This window comes from Montipora foliosa, chromosome 7, assembly GCF_036669935.1.
Source record: "Montipora foliosa isolate CH-2021 chromosome 7, ASM3666993v2, whole genome shotgun sequence".
In the NCBI taxonomy this organism is placed as follows: Eukaryota; Metazoa; Cnidaria; class Anthozoa; order Scleractinia; family Acroporidae; genus Montipora; species Montipora foliosa.
In genome coordinates, this window is record NC_090875.1 from 23480727 (window position 1) to 23498245 (window position 17519).

At 40.9% G+C, this 17519-nt stretch overlaps 1 protein-coding gene across 1 annotated transcript; it reads left to right on the top strand.

Annotated features, from left to right (window-relative positions):
• Positions 1–3311: 3311 nt before the first annotated feature.
• LOC138011427 (peregrin-like) lies at positions 3312–17415 on the top strand. Its single transcript, XM_068858410.1, has 10 exons — positions 3312–5872; positions 6194–6353; positions 7281–7415; positions 7869–7997; positions 9389–9695; positions 10964–11065; positions 11856–11951; positions 12947–13911; positions 15255–15394; positions 16453–17415. Exons 1-10 carry the CDS (start codon positions 4320–4322, stop codon positions 16772–16774), a joined length of 3909 nt encoding a protein of 1302 aa, XP_068714511.1. The 5' UTR covers positions 3312–4319; the 3' UTR covers positions 16775–17415.
• The last annotated feature ends 104 nt before the right edge of the window (positions 17416–17519 follow it).

The following is a 17519-nucleotide window of genomic DNA, read 5'->3' on the forward strand; positions in this document are numbered from 1 at the left end:
CATCGATGAGTTTTGTCCTGGTTTAACTGACTTTTTACCCCCAACGCATGGATTCACTCTGTCCTCTTATTTTAGTAATATCGTCCTGTAAAGTAAGCGGCGAATGAAACAAGTAAGCTTGGTCCGCGTCACCGCAACAGCCGCAGCCAGTCATAGCGGACCCTCTTTCTTTTCTTTCAAAACATGGACCTACTACAGAGTCTTGCCGGTCACACAATACGGTATTACACGGACGCTGTCACAGCGCATTTTGAATGAATGACTGAACTTTATTCAAGGTCGAAGTATTTAGCTAAATGTAAGCTAATTGTGGACACTAAAAGAACATTCCAAATACAAAATAAATAAAAATATTTTTTTTTAAGTGTTTGTTGGACAAAACTGGGCTTAACTCTTAACTTTGTACGGCAGTTCACACGTACAGCATTCCTAACAAAGGAAGGAGTAAAGAGAAAATGAGTTTTTGCAGTATGAATCATCCATGTTAAATTTTATAGCGTTTCATTTGCACCATGCCTAAGTTGTCCAACATTTTCAATCTTTAGTCTTTACTATTTCCGTTCTCTTCATTCGGGGTTGCAAGCGACTAACGATATCTTCAATGACACAGAATAATAATTATTTGTTGTAAACAAAACCGTAACAGTTTTAATTTGCATTCTGATCATTTGAGCAAAACTTTATTTTTGCTTCCAATCGCGACACTGCTCCTTATCCAAGCGAGGCGAAGCAAAACTCCAGCATTAAAAATGAAAAGCTTATGCTGTCCCGCGTACGATCTTAGCCATACTTAATACAGCCAAATTCCACGGATACAGTTTAGGCTGGGCTGCCGGTGGTTCTTGTAAAACAGAGTGCAGCAGTACATACAAGACAAAGCACTACCTAAACCGTAGAGGCTTTTCAAATGTCATGATGTGTGAATTGAGGAAAAGAAAACCTTGAACACGTGCATATTAGATTTTAAATGCTTGCACAATTTACCCCCTCCTATATTTTATAAGTGAATCGTGAAATTCACAGTTGTGACGTAAGAGATGGAAATGGCATTCACTTTGGTTTTACCCGACTCAAAATTAAGTTTAGGAAATCTCTCTGTGGATATTCATACTCGGTAATTAAAAAAAACTACCAAAAACAATGAGAGAACTTTAACCTGCAGTTTAGTGTGTCCCTCAGCAGTCAGTGGCTTTGGCTACTAAGGTTATGAGTCCTTGTGGTTATTCTCTAAATGTTGAAACTTTGACCGATAATTTGAACGTCTTACGACAACGTTGTATACATCTACGCTAGATTTTGATCATATTTCTTTTTGCATTTAATTTAAAGGGGGGGCATTCTACCAAAAAAGAGTGCATTTATGCATATAATTTTTGCAACGCCGGTTCATTCAGAAGTATACCAAACTATATATCATTGAAAAGCTCATGAGCTATAGTTTTCAAAATAAGGTGGTATGTACGCCAATGATGTTTTAATTGAGATTTTTATCCTGTAATGGTGGTTTATTTGTATCGCCCCAATGGCCATCAGCTTATTGCTGACTGGGTTGCCCTTCTTGATTTGTCTTGACTGGACTTCAAATGGTTTCCAACAGCAAAATTGTAAATGCGATACTTAACTGAATCCCATAGGACTCTTCAACACGACGTCCGCGGGCATGAATGATCCTCATAGTATTAAGCTTATTATTATTATTATTATTTATTATTTATTTTCGCTCTTCAGCAATTTTGTTGTTGTCTTGGTTGAAAAACATAGGCAAAGATCCCCTGTTCCTCTTTGGGTTATTTCAGAGGAAAAGTTCAATCGTTCTTCCTCTTAAGGAAAGAAGACTGCGAAACGAATCAGCCTTCATATATTGTCTTGGCAGGACACGCGTCACCTAGCAACGTCGGTGACGTTTGTTTTGGTCTGTCTGGTACTTATTTGTGGTTCAATTGAGCTAAGATAAAGTTGACAGGGAACGATAGGACGAGTGCATTCATTTGAGCCTGAATCCAAATATGATCGCCTTGAAGAGAAGAGAAAAACGATACTCGATTTGTATTTTCACACCGCGAATGTGGCTCTGTACCTTTTCGAATCTCAGGGGAATCCCCCGAAAACAATTAGTCCTCAAACAATGGCTAGTCCCCGTAACACGAGATCATTAAACGGAATCATACGACAGCTGAGTGCAAATTTATATTGTGAAAATATTTCCCATTTCTGTAAGATTTCCGTACAAGGTAGCAACATGTTTTTGCTCAATATTCTTGAAGCCTCGAGGAAGAGAATTTCCAAAAACAACTTGCGTAAATATAGTCTTGTTCAGTCTGTTCAAAAATACTGGAAGATCCAAGTTTTAAAACCCCAAAAGACGGAAGAAAACGGATTATTAAACAAGGTTTACGGGGCAGCGCTTGCTGGGGAAATAATTATGAATTTCTCATCTTCCTGTTAACTGGCCCATGCGGGGGAGTTAAATCAAAGAGGATATTAAAATGAACGGCATCTCTCTACGACAGATTATAACTTCTTTTAGAGACAAAGTTTCAGTGAAAGAGGCCGGTCAAACACAACCTGTCCGACTTCAACAAAATAATGTCGTGAAAGACAAGCATAATAATGGCATGGTCATCAGTTTAAGATGACAGGAAAATGTACAAAAGTGCGCTGGGCTGTTGTACGCTCACCAATAAATTGTCTTGGTCAGGTTTCGCTACGATGGCGCGTGTTTTCCCTTTTTTAAACTAGCTTTCTAAAGGGTGGAATGAAGTTAAACGTTTGCAACATTTTACGGCTGTCTGGTGTTATAGCATGTGACGATCATGAGTAAAAATCAAGTCATTCGGGCACGAGTGTCTGGATTACTGACCTCGCGTGATCAATTTTGGTCCAAGCGGGTTTTCCCCAAAAAAGAGAAAAAGATTGCCTTTAAACCTCAGTTGTCGGAAGTGATTTTATTTTTCAACAATAATAAAATAAAAGACCAAGGGTCGATTGATATCACAGTTGAATAACTCATTTCTTGGTTTACTTTCAATGTCGTATAGCATAAATCTTGAATAGTTAGTTAGCTGGACTGGCACTACACGCTAGCTTGCGATGAAACCAACAAGAGGCTACGGTGCATTTAAATTAATACTAATTTGCATGATAACATGCCATTCCTTGAATAAGTAATAAAGTAAGTGACTTTTTTCATTTTTTGTTGATATTTTAATTCCATTTTTTGGCCGAAACACTCTTTTTTCGATATTTTTAACAGGTTCGCATGTGTTATTGCTTCCTAAATTATAAGTTACATAATCTGCGGGGGCGTCGATACGTTGCGGGAAATTATCAGGGGCAAAAGGTTGTCCACGAGAGAAACTGGCGCCATCTTCTTCGAAGCAATTTCGTCCCTCTGAAGTCGGCTTTCGTTTTCGCCTTTACTGTTCGTCGTAGGAAACAATCGAGAAGTGGAAATCATAGAAATAGGTTTCATGTAACTATTTTGTATATATTTGTCCTCAAGTTTCTGTGGAACATTGCGAATTTATGCTCTGAATACGTTCTTTTGTTTGCGCTTCGATGTCGGCGTAGTGGAAGGGTTGATTTGGAAGGCGAGTCCGTTCAACCGACAACCTTTTGCTCAACAAAAGGAGGGGAAGATTTTCTATCCACGAAAACGGTAGGAGAGTACCAAGCGATTCTCCTTTTATTCCTTCAGAAGGACTACGTGGCGATTTAAAGTGGTTTTGCGTGGACCGAATTTGAAGAAATATAAAAATCGTGCTGTCCACTTCGCCATTGTTCAGAAAAGCGGATTTAATTCATGCCGTTTCCTTGTTGGTATGAGAACAGTCAAGTGTACACCAAACGAAGAACAAGGATTTGCTTGGAAGATTTAAGGTTGGATCAGTAACAAGAGCATATTTTGTAAGAGCGGAGGAGGATTATTCCATTTTAGATTTCTGTGACATCGGACGGCAAAACGAACGCTTGCTTGCGTGTTCGATGTCGCCATTTTAACGACTTTTGGTGTGGTCTAAACTGCTTCGTACTTCACTAGTTTCGGGAGCACTAGCTTCGCTTGGTCTCTGAACAAGCGTGTTGTATTTGTTGCGAACAAAACGACCTTCTCTAGACAGATAATCGCTTTCGTGCTAGCGAATTTGGACCCGGAGGAGTGCTCTTTTGAAGATCTAACAACAAGCTCGGCTTTCTCTTCGAGACGAGAAAGGTGCGCCAGTAAACCGTCATTTGGATAGGAATATTCTACATTCCACTTTAAAGATTCGGCGATTTTTCTTCGCCCGTCGTTGATAATGTTTTGACATCTTTGAAGAATCATGCTAGTGAACTTGGGAGAACTTATCGACAACCTGCGGGCAACTAAGCCTCCGTACGAATGTCCTTTGTGTCAAAAGATATACAAGAGTTATAGTGGAATTGAATATCATTTGCGTGTTTTCAAACATGATGGAACAGAAGTCATAGGCTCTACACCTACATCATCTAAAAAGGGAAAGGGTCGCGGTAGGAAAAGCGTGAAAAACAAGAAACCACCGCCTTCTCCTCCAAATGTTAGCGTGCCGCGAGAGACGCTTACATACGCACAAGCGCAAGAAATTGTTGAGGTGGAAATCGATGGTTTTCCGCAAAGAATTCACATTAATGATCAACTGGATCTTTTCGATAGTGATGAAAGTTCAATTGTCCCACCGGAAAATCAGGAAAAACGCGAGGAAACGTTTGCGTTTGAAACGATGCTGATAAAACCGCTCACAGATACCAAGGTGAACAACAAGAAAGACCAAACTGGCGAAAACAGCAAAACCAGTCTACCGTTAGCGGAATATGGCGAAAAGGAGGAAGCGAGTTTCAGGCAACCCGATGCACCTCCAAGACCAACTGCTTACTTTCGATTCATTGAGCAAACCACTGAAGAGTTGGACGAAATGGTGGAGTATGATATGGACGAAGAGGACTATGTGTGGCTTGATACGATAAACGAGAAGCGAAAAAGCGAAGGAATTGCTCCGGTGTCGCAAGAAGTGTTTGAAACTCTTATGGACAGACTCGAGAAAGAGTCTTACTTTGAGAGTCAAACAAATTGTGACCCTAACCAGTACATCGATGAAGACGCCGTATGTTGCATCTGTAACGATGGGGAATGTCAAAATAGTAACGCAATCTTATTTTGTGACATGTGTAACCTCGCCGTTCATCAGGAGTGTTACGGGGTTCCGTATATTCCTGAGGGACAGTGGCTTTGTAGACGCTGTTTGCAGTCCCCTTCAAGAGCTGTGGACTGCGTCCTTTGTCCAAATAAGACTGGTGCATTTAAACAGACTGACACCGGAAAATGGGGTCATGTTGTTTGCGCTCTGTGGATTCCTGAAGTGTGCTTTGCGAACACTGTGTTTTTAGAACCTATTGACTCTATTGAGAATATCCCGCAAGCAAGGTGGAGACTTACTTGTTACATTTGCAAGCGACGCCATGGGGCATGCATTCAGTGTTTTAAAACGAACTGCTATACTGCGTTTCATGTTACGTGTGCACAACAAGCAGGCTTATACATGAAAATAGAACCAATAAAAGGGGAAAATGGTCAGTTGACTGTCCGCAAGACTGCATTCTGTGATGTGCATACTCCATCTGATTCAGAAGCAGGAAAGGATGAGGAACAAAGTGAGGATGAAGTAAAAGAAAAGACCAGTACATCTAAAAGCAAGACACCAAGCAAAACGCCAAGTAAAACTCCTGCAAAAGCAAGTAGCAGTAAATCAGCAAAATCTGCAAAATCCAAGAGAAGCATTAAAAAGTTCAGGAAATTGTTATCTGAGAAGAAGACAACTGCAGTGCCCATTGTCAACATTCCATTTATCCCTGCCCATCGGTAAGACTTTGTGCCAAAAATTCAATTTATATTGGCTTCAACATATAGGCAATCTGTTTTGGAATGTAGCATTTGATTTGGTTCCATTGCCTTAGGGAGGCAGATTTAAATTAACATAGCTCAGATTCTCTTTCTGTCTCCTACCAAGGGAACAGGGTAAGAGATTCACAGACCATTCCATTTTCAAGACATTGCAATAAAATTGTCATGTATGCAGTGGTTTTTGGCAAGTTCATCAGAAAGTAATTAACTACGTTAAAGGATTCAGATTTTGGTAACTGTGTTGTTTGAATGATTAAATTTATTTATAATGATTTACAGGCTTAGCAAGATTGTAGGTCGTGTAGCAATGGCTCGCAAGGCACAGTTCATTCAAAGCCTCCAGAGTTACTGGATGTTAAAGCGGCAATCAAGAAATGGAGTTCCTTTGTTAAGAAGACTACAGGCCAGTCACCAGAGTCAGAAAGCTGGGGCTGACGAGGTATAATATGATCAACATTCAAATTTCAATACTCTGTTTTTTATTGTCATTATTTGGTAAACTTGTGGGAGAAGAAAGAGAAAAAAACCAAGGTATTTCAATACTTTGAATAGTCAAAAATTTTGTCACTAGGAACCTTGATTGAATGGTCATCTTGATTTTATTGAAATGATCCCAATTTTTAGTTATGAAAATTAATTGGAACCTGTATTGAAGGCCGTTATGTCCAATCCACTTTTTCAGTTTAGATTTTGCATGGTCCTGATAATAAAGCTTTAGGTAAACTGTCAACATTTGTTTAGAGGGGATCCTGCATACATGTGCTGTTTCACCCTTGAACCAGATCCCACTGACAAGTACCTTCATTTTACGTTAGACATTCAAATAGATTTGTCTCGCTTTTACAAGGGTAGAGAAAGGGTTAACCCATCACAGTGTTAACCAACATTTATTAAACAAGAACTGTGGGTCAAGGTCAATGAAATTTGGATGCTTGACACTCCAACATAGGGGCTCAAGAGACAGTTTTTATTTGACCATTTATTATGGGTGAGTCTGAATGGGGCCTATGCATTATCAAGAGCACTTACTTCCATTTATTTGGCCTGGGTCAAATCCTGGAGATATGTCATGAGAGAGCAGAGTTTGGGTTGTTTCCTAACCCTACTCGGAGCATTTTGGTTTCCAACCTTGCTTAATTAATTAAAAGGGCTTTTGATCCTTCTCTTGTGATTGTCCTCATCCTAAAAGACAAATTGCTGTTATCCAGACTGGATAATGAAGCCTTGGTTGTTCAAAAGGTGGATAACGCTATCCACTGGATAAATCACTCGCAAAATCAACTGAGTTATCGAGTGGATGGCGCTTTCCACTCTTCAAACAACTGGGGCCAGGAATATAATTTCTTTATTGTTTTCTGTGTGGCAGTCAAGTGAAAGGTCACAGAGAATCAATGCAATGAAGGAACAGTTGCATTTTTGGCAGCGTCTGCGGCATGACTTGGAGAGAGCACGCTTGTTAGTGGAATTAATCAGGAAGAGGGAGAAGCTTAAACGAGAGCAGGCAAGTGTCTTTGCCGGAGTAAGTGGATTAATTTTTGGTGCAAGTATGGTGTTAGAACAAAGGTCATTCAAATGGATGAAAAAATAAGGAAAGTAAGGGTGTCAGTGACTAAGTTGTTTGGTGTATTTTCCATACACATACACATATATATACCAAACATTAATTTTATGCAGTGTTGTGGTATTGGGGTGTCTTAGCTGCTAGAAGTATGTGTGGCATTTCTGTTGACAGCAAATTGTTTTGTTTGTCTTTCCTCGCTCCACTTTCCACTGTAACTGGTGCTGCCCTCCTTTGGTGCATGGGGCTCATGACCGAGCAGCCAGAATATGGTTGCAGTCTCCTGACTGGCAATGATAGATTTTTGTATTGTTAGGGACCTAATGTCCACTTAGTGATGCAAATGTTGACATTTTCTTTGTTGACTTTTTGTTGTTGCTATTTCTAAACTTTTAGGTTAAAGTAAAGCAGCATGTTGTTGACCTTCAGTTGCAGCCACTGAACATTGTACTTAGGAAAACACTCGATCTTCTGCAGATGAGAGACCCAGGAGAAATCTTTGCTGAACCTGTTGACACAGAGGAGGTAACCATGATCGATTTTGAAAGTACATGTACATTGTTACTTGGCACTCTTCCACTTTGCAATTTCTTGTGCAACTTGTCTTGCAATGCCAGGAGAGAAAAGTTGCACGGAACATTGCCTCCATTTCATAGTGTAACACCTCCTGTGCAGCTTGTGTTGCAACGGTTTGCGGCACCAGCTAATAAGAAAGTTTTCTTTCACCAATCAAAAAAACATCAAAAACAAGACAAGTTGCACGAAATGTTGCCTAGTGTAACATGTTTCGCAATGTGAGACCTTTTGTCCCAACAAAATTGCGAGACAGTTGCAAGAAAAATTGTGAAGCGTAAAAGCACCCTAGAACTTCTTGTTTCAGTTGAATGCTCTTGTTTAGTGTCAGTTGAATACTGTAAAGGGTATTTTTTTCCATGCTGTGGGTGAAAAGTAAGTGGAGTGAAGAAGAAGCATGGAAGGAACTTGATATGGGCCTCTAACACAGATTGGATAATAGTAATTATAATTCAACTCGCTGCATATCTGCGTGACTCAGGCTTTTTTATGTCCTCCTGGATTGTCATTGAAAAACAGAGAAAATAAAATACTGTAGAGATGTTGAGAGTGATGGCAATGATTCTTGTGATGTTCACTCATGAATGTTTGTGGACCGACCCGTTCCAAAATTGCTCAACATCTTTTAGGGTGTGACCGAGAACATTGTGCATTTTTATGTGGTTTGAGTTTATTGGGCACCACATTCACACTTTCTTTGAACTACGCCATTTTCATTCAATACCATGTACACGTATGCACCAGTGACCATATCAATGTTAAATATGGTCGCTTTACTCTACTCCTTTACTTTGCACTATGGCTTAAACTTCAGGTATGCACTATAAGTATGAATCAAACATTGCACAACCGTGCCATGTCCGTAATGTGGGTGCTCTTTACGAGCTTGAGTGCTATTTGTGATTGAACGGGGAAAAAAACGAAGCCAAATTTAACGTCTGGAGTCTTCCGGGGTGCAGGGATGGCGCAGTGGTGAGAGCACTCGCCTCCCACCAATGTGGCCCGGGTTTGATTCCCAGATCCAGCGTCATAGGTGGGTTGAGTTTGTTGGTTCTCAACTCTGCACCGAGAAGTTTTCTCCGGGTAATCCGGTTTCCCCTCTCCTCAAAAACCAGCATTTTACTTGATTTGTGTTAATTGTTAATTTCAGTTTACAGTGTCCCCAATTAGTGCTCCAGTGCTAGAACAACTAGACACTTAAATAAAGTTCCTTTCCTTTCCGTTCCTTTCCCTGGAAAGTATGAGTAAAAGATATCTTTTTTACAAAGTTTAAGCCAATGACAACAGGCTGAAATCTGCATTCGTACCGAGAAGCTTAAGCCCTTTTTTCTTGTCGTTTCCAGGTTGTAGACTACCTTGATGTTATTGATGAGCCTATGGACTTTTCAACGATGTCCAAACGCATTGAAGATAATCACTACACAGCCATGGAGCAGTTTGAACATGACTTCAACCTGATTATTGGAAACTGTTTGAAATACAATGCTCCAGATACTGTTTACTACAGGGCGGCATTGAAGCTGCGAGAACAAGGACGTCCTATAGTGCGTGCAGCCAGGAGGCAGGTGGAGCGTGCTGGTATTGATCCAGTGACAGGGTTACACACAGATGAGCCGCCTACGCTTGCTGATAGGGAACCTACTGAGGAAGGTAAGTGGTTTTCTTTGACTGTGGTTGGGACCTTTTGATTAAACAGCAATAACAAGTATGACTTGAAGCTTCTAGTTCTGAGCCTGTGCTTTTATCCTTTTGTCCCCAAGGAGGTATTCCACTGATGAGTAGACAGAGTAAGAGCTTTGAGTGATTTTATCAGGCTCCAGTTGTTCAAAAGGTGGATAAATCATTTATCCACTGGATAGTTGAATTGTTTTCACTATAACTTATCCTCTGGATAGTGATTTATTCGACGGATAGCACTATCCTATCGTTTGAACAACTGGGGCTTGTTTGATTAAAAATTCACATCTGTGGTGAAACTCAAAATGATAATATTCAAGCTTTATGAAAAGGTTACAGTTGTGAAAAAAAGGTTACAATCTTTAAGTGCCACTGTGACAAGAAAATCACTTCCTTTTTTTCTTCAGATTTTAAAGGGTGTTTGCTTAACACCTGACTAGCAAAATTTTGAGCTTTGACTTTTATGCAAAGGCTGTTTACTTTGAGTCTAAGTTTTGGATTTCACAGTTGGCCATTACTCACGTTAAAAAACTGACCAATTGGACCTCAGAGGGTTGGATCCAGGGAAAAGTGACATCATTTTCTTACCAGCTTTAAATTTCAGCATGTGAATGCAGCTTATTATATATGCAAAACGGGAGTTTAAAAGTCTGAAAGCCCAACAGTCCCGTGCTGAATATTAATTCTGCCGTGTACACGCACATTGCATTCATTCAAAGTTTGTTGGTTTTCTACTCTGCTCTGAGAGGTTTTTCTCCGGGTACTCCGGTTTTCCCCTCTCCACAAAAACCAATATTTGATTTGATTTGAGTTAATTTCGTTAGTGTCCCCAATTAGTGCTCTTGGGCTAAATCCATTGACACTTAAATAAAGTTATTATTATTCCTTTTTAACATGTGAGTCTTAGACGTCATTTTCTCCTCCATCCACCTCTCTCGAGATCTTAAAGTTAGTAATGGCGGACTGTTAAATACGAAAATTCCAGTTAAAATAAACAGGTGTCTTTTAAATTAAGGCTTAAGACTTGGGTCACTTTGTGTTTAGTTAACAAAATTTTGAAGTCCAAAGGAAAATAAGAATTGATTTTTTGGTCATTGTAGCACTTTAAGGTGATGGCAAATGCAAGCCTTGGCTAAATTGGTCCTTTTAAGGAATTGCAGGAAATAATTTGAAATTCAAGTAAGGTAGAGTAAATAGGTACAGGTATGGAATATTCAACTGGTTTTTAAACTCTTTTTAAGATTTTGTCCTGACAGAGGAGCAAAGAAAGGAGATGACATTGGAAGAACAACTTAAGGATCTGCAAGAAAAACTGGACATGACTCAAGCTATCAAACATGGAGGTATTCAGATTTCTTGAGAAGGTTAAAAGATATTTCAGGTCCAACAATATACCCTGCTAGCAAAGGTGTTTTCACATCTGTCTCTACTGCTGATATTTTTTTTTTTCGGCAAGAAAACCCTCTGCCAAAAGGTGATTTCCTTTCCTGTTGTTACGCCTGTATTTTTGGAGGCTTTATTAAACCATTCCACTTCGCTGTGATATACCAATATTATTGATAACCCCATTTTTGGCAGTGCAGTTGGACCGATTGGCAGCTTGTCGTTTTGCCAGTCACAGAGATGTATGTATTTTAGTTTTTTAGCCACAGTGCACTCTCAGAAGGAAAAGAAGACATTTTTCCCTGTGGAGAAGAAAATAACAGCAAAAACAGCTGTAAAAAAAAACGAGGAAACAAAAGCGATGAGGATAAAAACCCCCTGTTGGCGGGGGTAATCCTTTTCAAGGCTTAGTAAATAGTCCCATAGTGGAATAGACCTTTTTACCGATACGGCGGCCATTTTGATTTCTATTGTTTCAAATAGCTATTATGGGATGCCCAGGGGGCAAATACACATAAATTTGCCCGCTGAGCATCCCATAATGTCTTTTGAATCAATAGAAATCAAAATGGCCGCCGTTTCTGCAAAAAGGTCCATTGCATCAGGTTATTTCAATCCTTTCCCTGTTTTTTATCATATACATTGTGCATCGCAAGTTACTAAGTTTTGCCAAATGATTAGCTTAATGACTTGTAAAGAATAATCTATCTCTCATTTATGATTTGACATGAATTTGTGCACTGCCTATAGGTGTGAGAGCTACGAGAGTGAGAACGCTGCGAAAGGAGATTGCACTTGTACGAAGGAAGCTTAACCAAGAGAAGAGACAATTGTCAGAGTCCAGTGGTAAGTCTCTAACCATTCAACCTTGCTTCGAGTATTTTTCGTTGGTATAATTATTATACGCTGAGAAACTCAGGCCCCGTCCACACGTATAAGGATATTTTTGAATCCGCAACTTTTTCTTTCCGGATACGCCTTGTGTCCACACGTATCCGGCGAATTCGCTGGCGAATCCGGAACTTTTAGAATACGCTCTCCAGAATGGATATTTTTGACTCCGATATGAATCCGGAACCGTGTGGACACCAAATCCAGAAATTTTTTATCCGGATGACGTAACAAGTTCGAGCCCAGTTCCTTACCGCGAAATAAATTCTTAAGATGGCTTCCAAGGGCTTCATGGCGCATGCTTTGTTACCATTGTTTCCTTGAGGAGTCCTGAGTACTACAGTGAATCCGGTTGCGTTTCGGATACGCGTGGACGAGCAAATTCGATTTGGATACGCTAAGCGTGGATGGAAATATTTTTGAATCCGGAAAGAAAAAGTTGCGGATTCACAAATATCCGGACGGGGCCTCTCTGCTGCTTTTTAACCCCCATTAGAATTGTTTACTTATGTCGCGTTCTGCTGACCCAGTTGTGGATTAATTTAATTGGCTTCTAAATCTGGCAGGAGTTCCTCCCGATGTAATTATGTTATTGTTCCTATGACTTGAAGAACATCTTAAAGCTGAGTTTTAGACATTATTTTCGTAATTCTCGTACCGGGATACGCGACCCTTTTACTGGAATCTTTGACCAGGATTTTAATTGAGTGGTTTTGCCTTATCACAACATACGTTACCATCTAATGAGCCAATCAGATTTCAGAACGATGTTAAACTAAGGCGCTCTTTTGGTTTGTTTCAAGTGGCGCAAAATTGATTATAAAGCATAGAAGTGCAAAACGAAGTGGGAAATGAAGGGAATGCGTTTATTGAAAACCCAGCTGGGAATCAGGCACCACATTAGAACTGGGCGAAAACTGCTAATGCCGTCTTTGTCAATTTTTGTCCAGTTTGCCTAGATGGGTCCAATCTCAGTGAATCTTGCTTATCACCCGTTGAAGAAGAGCAACCGTTGAAGAAGTTTAGACCCATTGATGAGGGCGAGTCCCTCGTCGGTGCCGGCAACCCGGGCAAACCTCAGGAAACAGAGGATAATCGCTTATCAGGAGAGAGTTTGTTGAACAGCAGAGCTACAGCAAATCCAAGTCCCGGCACCAGCCGAAGGAGCGGGATATTGTTCAATAAAGGGAGATACAGAGCGAGGCGGAATTTATCCGCCGGAGTGGATAAGTTCCCCTTTGATGTCGTGGCCCCAACCAATCATGGGCTGAAAACTACGATTTCTGATCGAACGTTCGAGAACGATCACGTGAGTACGGAAGGTCAGGTGACTGAAAATTTCCGAACGGATGAGGCTGGTGATGACCGTGACGATTTGGTATTCGAGGAAAGACATCAACCGCCTATTAAAGAGGATAAAAGACCGCAGAAACGAGCAAGAATTGAGGCTTTAAATAGCAATGATACCAGCCATGCTCCTAGAAAGACTTATAAAACAGAGCTGGGTAAATTGATTGAAGATGCTACTCTACCTATGTTCGATACACCCTCCGACAGACTGAGTAATCACTTTGTGTTCACGAATGGACTACGGCAGCGTTCGTATCGTTCGTATACGAGTGGGTCGGAGTCAGACGTGAGCGATATCAGGATGAATGGAACTCGTGCTTCTCGGGAGCTTTGTCGGAAGTTGTCAACGCTCTCCGAAGACGAACTCAGTACGACGGATACCGAGAACAGTTCGGCCGAAAATCGAGCTATTAATGGACCAGTCGATGGAAGACGGAAAAAAAAAGCAGCGCCAAGACCACGAAAGACTACCACTTCCGATTCAGAGGTAGCGGATCTGCCTCCCATGCAACCATTGGATTTGGTATGGGCCAAGTGTAGGGGATATCCGTCTTACCCTGCCTTGGTAAGTTTTCTGTTTGATCGCTTCGTTGGGTTAAATTTGTTACATCCGCAGTTTCTTGGCGAGGTCTTAATTTGAAAAACAGAAACAAGGTTTAGATTGAAGTACACCACGAGCTTTCTGTTGTGAATACGCGCACAAGTTTTGGAAAACAAAATTGTTCGTAGTGAGAGTGCGCAAACCCAAAATCGCTTTTTAATCGTAAGTTCGCAAGTGCTAATTGGCTTTGTTTGGTGGCCTTTTCAAATTGTTCTGCGGGTTATCCTTCTGTTATTTCAGTCTCCTACGCAGTCACTCTTTGGGTGTTAGGGGGCGGAGGGGGGAGGGGATGGTAGGGAAGATAACAATGTTCAACCAGGGCAGGTTATTTGGCAAATTTTCCTTTACTTCAGTGCACTTCCAAAGGTCACTGCAGCCTCGTTTTCGATGCGTGTGTAAGTGCTTGGTCCTCGGTCCCTCGCAGAAAATCAGGCCTTTACGCCCTTAGAAGCAGTACTTGAAATTAAAATATACTAATTTCGATATATTAAAATTCAGTCCTAAAGAAAAGGCATCATCTCGAGGCTCCGGGGAATAAATATTAGGATTTGTTTGAGTTTATTCCCCAGAGCCTCGAGATAATTCCTTATGCTTTGGACTGAATTTTAATATATCGAAAGTGGGCTATTCCAGGTTGGCCATTTTTCAAAAGCCGGGCAACCAAACCAGGGAATAAGGTTCCCCTGATAAATCCATGGTTGCCCACTAGGAAACCCCCTACAATTAACTGCACACCGTGTCGAGATGCAATCACATGACGATGGAGCTCGAGTGGAAAAACCATACATAACAATGACCGCAACAAGGTTTTCTGAGCCCGCGAGACTGAGCACCCCCAGCAAACCATTGTTTTAACGAAAACCGCTGGTCAGCAACCTGGTTCTGGTCATTGCTGTCTAAGGTCTTCCGCTTGAGTGTCCCATAGTTTTTAGTGTGCGCCTGTGATTTTTTGTGGAAGCCTGAGCTTAGTAATGGAGTCTTCGATCTGCATGTTTCTGATAGTGTTTCTTGCATCTTCCAACCTGACAATGTTTTGTAAAAGCCACAGATATTTAAAACAGGGGAAAACGCACAGCTGCGGCAAAGTAATTATTGTTAACTACACACAACTATTGCACATTCATTGACAAGGGAAAACCGACAAGTGAGTCGGGTTCATTTTCCATTGATTGTCTGTTGTTTTTTTTTCGTCGGGTAACATGGCTTTAGTCGATCGTGAAATTTAAAAAGGAGTAAATAAGGGACGAGTTGACTGGATTTTTTTCCTTCGCGTTTAATTGTTAATAACGATATTTCTTTTATCACAGATCATTAATCCTCGTACTAAGAAAGGGTTTCTTCACCATGGAGTACCGATACCTGTTCCGCCTGAGGACGTGTTGAAGGAGAGGGCTAACACCGACGAATTACTCTACCTGGTATTGTTTTTTGACACCAGAAGAACTTGGTAAGCTTCAGAATTGTGTGTTTAAGAGGGTTCCCTTAAGATCTGACGTTTTTGTTATCCGCAACTTGGTGAACTAATGGACCACTTTAATAAATGACGACCCACCTTCAAATTATTTTGTATTTATGGTTATTAGACCTATTGCCCTTACTTTGAAATTTGCTCGTCGCAGCGAGGCCAGAAAGGCTTACTTGCATTAAAACAGAAGAATATTTTCCTTGGTCTCCATTATGAAAGAGGTCTGTAGCCATCACATGATTATAAATGAGAGGTGCACTATTAAGGTGGCTCACCGCGCTGTCACGCGGGAGATCGTGAGTTCAACTCCGGCGGGACCAACACTCAGGGTCTTTAAGTAACTGAGGAGAAAGTGCTGCCTTTGTAAATATATCTGCAAATTGTTAGACCCTCTAGTCTTCTCGGATATGGACGATAAACCGTAGGGCCCCGTCTCACAACCCTTCAATGTTCATAATCCTGTGGGACGTAAAAGAACCCTTACGCTTGTGGTGTATCATGGTTAGGAGGGTAACTGCTACACCAAGCTACTCTGAAAAATCCGAGGGTAAATAAAGATATATGATGTTAATATGTTACCCTCAACAAACGGTTTCGCTTTTTACATCAAGCGTGTTTGCTGGGACAATTAGGAGACCACTAAAAACGGGAACAGGTAGAGTGGATCCGATTCATCCAATTAGAACGCTGGATCTAACCCGTCGACGGAAGTGAGAAACAACCATTAGGGAGCTTAAGCACGCGCGCTTTTGAGACGCCGACGGCAACCGGAAGTGAGCTGTTTTTCCCTTTAACTAGTCTTCACACAACCACATTTATATTGCTAAGTATCTTTTCTCCATTAGAGATGATTCCTTAAAAGATCTGGGAGACACCACTGTCCTGGCACGAGAAATTTCCTCTTCCGGTTGTCGTCCGCGTCTCAGAAACGCGCGTGCTTAAGCTCCCTAATAACTGGAATTTGTCTTCAAACTCCGCAAGTTAATGACATTTGCACTAATGCTTCCGTTTTTTTTTTGTTTTGTTTTGTTTTGTCTTAGGCAGTGGCTTCCTCGACATAAACTCGAACCGTTAGGACAGCACGAAGAGCGAGACGAGAATAAGCTGCAGGAGGGCCGCAAAACATCCATGAGGAAATCCGTGATGCAAGCGTATGAGCGGGCTATCATGCATCGAGACCAGGTTGAACAAGGCGGCTCTCGGGATTCCGATGACGAAGACGATGATTACGAGGATGCCGACGATGACTCCCGAATGAACGAGAACGGAGACGAAGCCGAACTTGAGGAAAGCGAGAACGAAGATGAAGACAATGTTAATGATGAAGATCAACATCCATTAGGAGAAAATGGATTTGTGTAGAGCAGATTTTAAGCTACAATGTTTGTTTTCCGTTTTCAACATTTTCTTGATCTTTTTCGATTTTATGCAACTTACATCCGGGACGAGAAGCGATATTTCTGGGTTCTTTGAATGGGGGGAAATTTGAATTACTGCTGGTTTTGCATCGACGTAAAGCGCGGACTAATTTGAGATAATTTCGGTAATTCCGCCCAATTCGAGCTGGAATATCTATTGTCGTTTCATATGAGCTGAACCGACTTCCATTGAGTAGTACATATTTTCAATGAATAAGGAATAATGACAGAATGTTACTTTTGTTCTTTTCTCGACTTCGTATGTGGCCGTCCGGTGTTACGGGGTGGAAAAGTCAGTTTTTCATAAAAGTTGTTTCCAGAAACCAAATATAGGAATTCGATAACATCTAAATATTACTGTTTTTTTAAATGTGGCACAATAAATATGATGATGAATCTGTGCAATTGTATTTATACCTCCATGAACGTTCCACATGTGAATGTTAATCCTGCACTATTTTTCCTGGAATGTAAAGTGTTTTTTAACGTGGTAACGGTAGATACGGTGTACTTTGTGTACTCTAATCATTCGCGTTTGATAAAATTGTTGCAACGCAAGGGTAATAAACTCGTCCATTCTGAGAATTCTTTTGCATTTTGCTTTACCTCCAATACGTAATTTAAACAACGATAATCATCCCAATGTCCGCCTGGGCCGGCGAATTCGATGTCATCAGACGAAGGTAGTG

Bases quoted from the DNA above. Each gene is read 5' to 3' on its own strand.
- LOC138011427 (XM_068858410.1), top strand. From the start codon at position 4,320: ATGCTAGTGAACTTGGGAGAACTTATCGACAACCTGCGGGCAACTAAG. The intron at 6,354-7,280 runs GTATAATATGAT...TCTGTGTGGCAG, and splicing joins AGAAAGCTGGGGCTGACGAG to TCAAGTGAAAGGTCACAGAG. The intron at 11,066-11,855 runs GTATTCAGATTT...CACTGCCTATAG, and splicing joins TCAAGCTATCAAACATGGAG to GTGTGAGAGCTACGAGAGTG.